We start from the raw sequence: 5,730 nt of genomic DNA on the forward strand, positions 1-5,730 counted from the left end.
AGTGATCCGTTCGCTATATAATGTTCCTAATAATAACAAAAATAACATTAAAAACTCTGTTAGTATGGTCTGAAAACATTGTTATAACGCAATTTAGGTTCTATCTGGCCATCATTGGTAATGTCGTAAAATGAGTTTTGTACGTAACATTGAATAAAGTCACTTATGATCATGTTTATCCATTTTATTTTGTATTCCAGGCTTGAAATTAAAAACTTCATTTTCAAATAGATTATGTGACGTTTGTAAATGACCATTTTTAAAACTAAGCAAGACAAAATTATAGTAAGATATAGAAGCACAAATATCAGAGCGCTATAATAAAGCTTTTAGTGAGTCTTGTAATTAAATAATCGGTATAATTATTCAAATACGTCCATTTGTTTTACACTAAGTCACTACTACTGACTACTAATGTTATGTTGCTAAGGTCTCATTATGTATAGAATCCCACATAACTACCGTGTTCCTCTGGGCGCGGAGTATGCATAAAGCCATTTCCCTCTAAAAAGAAAAAGGTTGCTAAGGTCTAAATTGATTTTATCATTTCCTCTTTATATAATATTATTATAATATTGGGATAGATTACCTAGCGACGAATTAGTGTTAGCTTTACCTAAGTTTCGACAGAATAAAACTCGATTTACGTATTTCGGAAACGCATTTCATGAAGTTACCAAACTAAAAATACTTACAAACAAATGTAGCTAAAAAATCGGCCATTATAAGATTTCGCAATGAGCATGCAGTTGTACAGAAAAAACATTTTTTAGAACATTATCAGGGGAGATGTGTTTCTAAATTTATCTTAAGTTATCGGACATCACATTCCCTTTTTTTAGTTTTTCTCCCATATTGTGGTGGGTTAGCTTTCCTTACAAAACAGGGTTCACGGAAATAATCTATTGGAACGACTCGAATCCACGACCGTTGTATCCATAGTCGGTATTCTTGACTATCGAGCTTTTTATTGGTGTTAAGAATAAGCTGGGTACACTGGACTTTATTAATTATTTTATTATTAAGGTGAAACTCGTATATGGCTTTTACTCTTTTTATATTAAGTATATATTTTATTAATTAATTGATAATATAGTATAATGGTACAGTACAAAATACACTATTTATATTGTACTATATGATATTTTAAGATAATTCTTAAAAAAATAATTTGAACAGTTGTTCAAATTATACTTAGTTAAGTATGTAATGTTTTGCGATGCGGAAAGTGTGACGTGCGCCGTTTGTAAAAAGGGCACGTAGCGTTTGATAGATTCGTTTGTATAAATTGAGATCACAATTCCATCTCACCATCAATTGCGCCATCGATCACAATGAAGACGCTAGTAGTATTCTTAACATTGTGGTACACGTGCTTCTCGAAACCCTCTACGCTACAAGACCAATTGCACCCAATTGAAGCAGTCGAAACGCAAACAGAATTTATTGGAAGAGCTCAACTTCAAGATCAGGAGTCGACCCTTGACACCCACGATGAACATTCAGGTACCCAATTTCATCAAAGTTTAAGTGATTCATCGTTACAAGAAAGAAGCATCATCGCATCTCAACGCCCTTTATTAATTAAAAAAGGTTACCACCTCTATCGAAGCGCTGACGAGCAACAAATGCTAACTGACTCTAAACAAAAATGCAACAAACAAGTTAAAGTTAATATTTGCGAAGAAGACAGCGAGACAAATTCTAACCAAATGAGGTTTGACCCTACATTTTTTAGGTCTCGTGAAAATATGACTAAAAAGGAAATGAAGAAAACATTAAAAATGGTTAAAGAAGTGGTTGAACATATGCAAAAAGATTTGCAAACATTGGAAGATACATCGACGGATTTGTTAACTGAAGAGCAGCTGCAGAGTGGACAAACAAAGACACATATGCACGATGATTTTGTAACACTTCATACAGTTTTAGATGATTTAGTCAAACACATTGAAGATAGTTCAAAATCGACAAATACGGACAAAAAGGATCCTAAAAACAAGAGCTATGAAGATACTGAAGAAAGCCGAATGATGCAATGGAAGGAAGAAATGAAAAGAATACAAGAAGATTCAGGAAGAAACATCGAGGATAGATTTGTAAAAGATAATGAAGCGAGCGATAGAAAACTTCTACAAAGTAATTCACATAACACCATGATGGAAAATGTAGACAAAATGTCACCAAATATACAAAGTATGGAATCACTGTCAAGAAATAATGAAGATACAGAAATGTCTATTACACAAGACATCAATAGAAAGGGTAGTTTACAAAGTGACAGCTTAAGATTGGTAGAAGTTCCTATACCTAAAGCAAGTGAGGAAGAAATGTCTTCAAAGTCAACTGACATTGATCACCATACTTTACAAAGCAGCAACGTTAAAACCACTCATGTAACGACTAAATTAGCAGGACATGACGAAAAGATGTTGGGAGCGAATACTATTGCGGCCTTACAGGATCACATGCAGGATAAACGTACAATCACACATATGGTAAAAAGAAAATCGGATGAAATGGAACATACTCTGAACCCAGATCATGTAGATGAGCATCTAAGTCATTCAAATCATATGGCTCATATGAATGTCGAAGAATTTAAGTCACAGGATGATGGTCAAGCTTCGGATTCTTCAATGAATGACCATATTAACGCACAAACACATCATACTCATTTAGCAAAACAATCCAGTACTGAAATGGACGCAGACACACTTCAGCAAGTAAAATCATCAACTAATTCGGATACATCATTTGACTCTCATTCTTCTATCGCCATGCCACCACGTGAAGCTACACAAGAAATTCAGAGTGAACCAAATAAGCTCCATTCAACGATGAACAGCGACACTTCTGGAATTTCGCACCAATTAGGTGAGCCAGTGAGGACACGCCTAGCAATGGATGAAAACAACCAGGCGCTGAGAACAATGAGTTCTAACGAAGTACATACTCAACACGAGACTTCACAAAGTTTAATTAACGATAATTCCCAGAGTGCAACTATAAGAAAAGCTAATAATGACGTAGGAAAGATGGATGAAACCATGCAGCATCATTTTAATGGGCAAGATAATACAAGATGGGCACAAGAAAGAGGCATGGACACTTCAATGTCGGATACGCTTAAGATGGACAATAAAATGCAGCAAGGGAAGTCTGGCATTCATTCACAAGAAAGCATGACAAAAAGTGAGCATACAACAGGTCATCACCATCACACGACACATCAAGGAGAACATCTGCATAGACTACATGAGCAATCGCAACATCAACATTCAGAGAGGATGCCGTTTGATGATCATTTCAGGCCCTCCATGGCTACCTCACACCCTAATTCTCGATTAAGAAACGAAGAAATCCATTCCGCACACCACAACAGTCAGCTGTCTAATGGACGTTTTGCCCACGATCATTCCATGATGCCAGCAATGAGAGCCAACATGGGGTTCAGCGACAGCACCAGTATGAGTATGCAGTCACAGCACCAATTAAATATTCCACACCACCACTTCTCAACTGGTCCACATGGTCAAGCAATGTTCCACAATGAGCAAATGAGTGAGAGTGACAGCATGGTGCAAGCTAGCGAGCGTGTTGGTATGAGAGAAGCGATGCTGAGATCGGCTGGAGAGTATCCTCAGTACTACAACACTCAAGGAAATAACAAGGGATCAGGATATCAGGAGCAGCACAATATGCAACCGGTATCCAGCAGCGCATCCGGTGCTGTGGGCTTGTTCCCCAATGCTAACGTAGGAGGTTGTGGCATACCTTTACTTCTAAGCTGTTCCCCTAACGTAGTCTCTGGTACGTTAGCTAAAGGACAACCTACTTATACCGCGCCTTCGTACAGATCTATGGATGCCTACAGATACCACAAAAAGCGGGAAACAAAGAACTCTAATTCCAAGCGTGAAGTCAAAACGATGTCTAAGATAATGTCTAAAAGCAAAACTGAAACTGCTAATGTGATAAACTAAGTCATTTTTGTATGAAATACGATAACGAATTATGCTCGACTGTTTACACATTTATGTTGTATGTAATTTATTGTATAAAATGATTCTAAAACTGACATTAAATTTTTTATAACATTCTAAATGCTTCTTTTATAACAACCTTGTCCTCTATTTATTCTCAACTTCATTTAGCAATTACGGTTGGTATTGCTACCAATATTTTGTATAAATTATAGTTTCATACTAAAGTTATGTTATTGTACCTAAAGTTTATATTTTCTCTTTATGAAAATTATAATTGTAAGTGTAACATTTACCGGCTAACGTAAGAACATGTCGACTTAAAAATGCTAACAAATGAAATACGAAACTTTTGCTGAACACAATTTTATATTCACAATGTAACATTATAAACTCACTGTGGCATTGAATAGGACGCAAATAATTAAATCATGAAGAACAGTATTAAAATACTATTATTGATAATAATACAAAGCGGTGTTTTAAAATGTTTACCAATAAATGAAGATGAACCTCACACCGAGATTCTCCAATCTTTGCCTGCCGCATCTGAAGAAGACCAACAAAAGCCGTGTCCTGAAGTTTCTAATAACCTAAACAGTGAGGAACAAGGTAATACGAAACGAGGCATGTTTAAAATACCTGCAAGGATGTACATAAACAATCTACAATACGCCAACGAATATATGATGACTATGCCGCAATATGCAAAGGACTATTTAGGGGCATACAAAACAAACATGTATCAAAATACGTATTTAAGGTTACCAACACTGGATACACTTCCTGCAGTCTACGTAACTCGACCTCGGATGGGAAATTATTATGAAAATAGACAATATTATAATCCTGAGTTACTTAAACAAAATACTGTATTCGTTCCGATACATCTAAGCCCTGAAAGGTCGACATCTGAAGAGGAATTTTGGGCGCATCTATCCCAAGATTCTGTAATGAAGAATATTATACCTACAATGGAAGTACCGTTGCAACGTGATCCGTATGGACAATATGAACAGTTAGTTCGTTCATATCCACTAAATGCTCGAGAATTGATGAATAATGATGGCGTGATAGGTTATTACCCAGAAAGCGAGTTACGCGCTTATGACCATCAATTGTTATACAGATACAAACCTAAAGTTACTTCCGAAAGAGACATTTCTGAGGATTATCCTCATACGGAAATCCATACTGAATAACGTTAAACGAGCGTTTAACTTATTTATTAAATATCTTTTACTTTACTTTGTATGTGACAATCGCAATTGTTTTTAAATAAAACGGTTAAAAATGTGTTGATGTTTTATTGAACTACTAGCTTTCGCCCGCGGCTCCGTCCGCATGGAATTAAAAAAAAAAAACAAAAGTGAGTAGCCTATGTGTTCTTCCAGACTATCCTCTATATCTATACCAAATTTCATCGAAATTCCTTCAGCCGTTTAGGCTACAAACTCTAACAAACATCCATCCATCCATCTAAACTTTCGCATTTATAATATTAGTATGAAGTATGATTTAAATAAATAAATTACGCATGGTAGTTATACTTTTTTATTTATTATGAATTAAAAGGATGTTTATGGGAGCGTCTCTATGACCCCAAGAAAATACGTCTCGTGCTTGCAAAAAAATCACCAAAACGAGAAGATGTCATGTTGCTGTCTTCCCGGGATATATTTTTGACCCCTTGCAGCTTCAATCTTGAGCGATTGTAAAAAATTAGATGTCATTTGATTAGTAT

General features: G+C 35.7%; 1 protein-coding gene across 1 annotated transcript; it reads left to right on the forward strand.

Moving 5' to 3' along the window:
- The first annotated feature begins 1,334 nt into the window (after positions 1 to 1,334).
- LOC106109130 (filaggrin-like) lies at positions 1,335 to 5,188 on the forward strand. Its single transcript, XM_013290532.1, has 2 exons — positions 1,335 to 3,946; positions 4,462 to 5,188. Exons 1-2 carry the CDS (start codon positions 1,335 to 1,337, stop codon positions 5,186 to 5,188), a joined length of 3,339 nt encoding a protein of 1,112 aa, XP_013145986.1.
- Positions 5,189 to 5,730: the final 542 nt, after the last annotated feature.

Source organism: Papilio polytes, unplaced genomic scaffold (assembly GCF_000836215.1).
Source record: "Papilio polytes unplaced genomic scaffold, Ppol_1.0 DF821289.1, whole genome shotgun sequence".
Lineage (NCBI taxonomy): Eukaryota > Metazoa > Arthropoda > Insecta > Lepidoptera > Papilionidae > Papilio > Papilio polytes.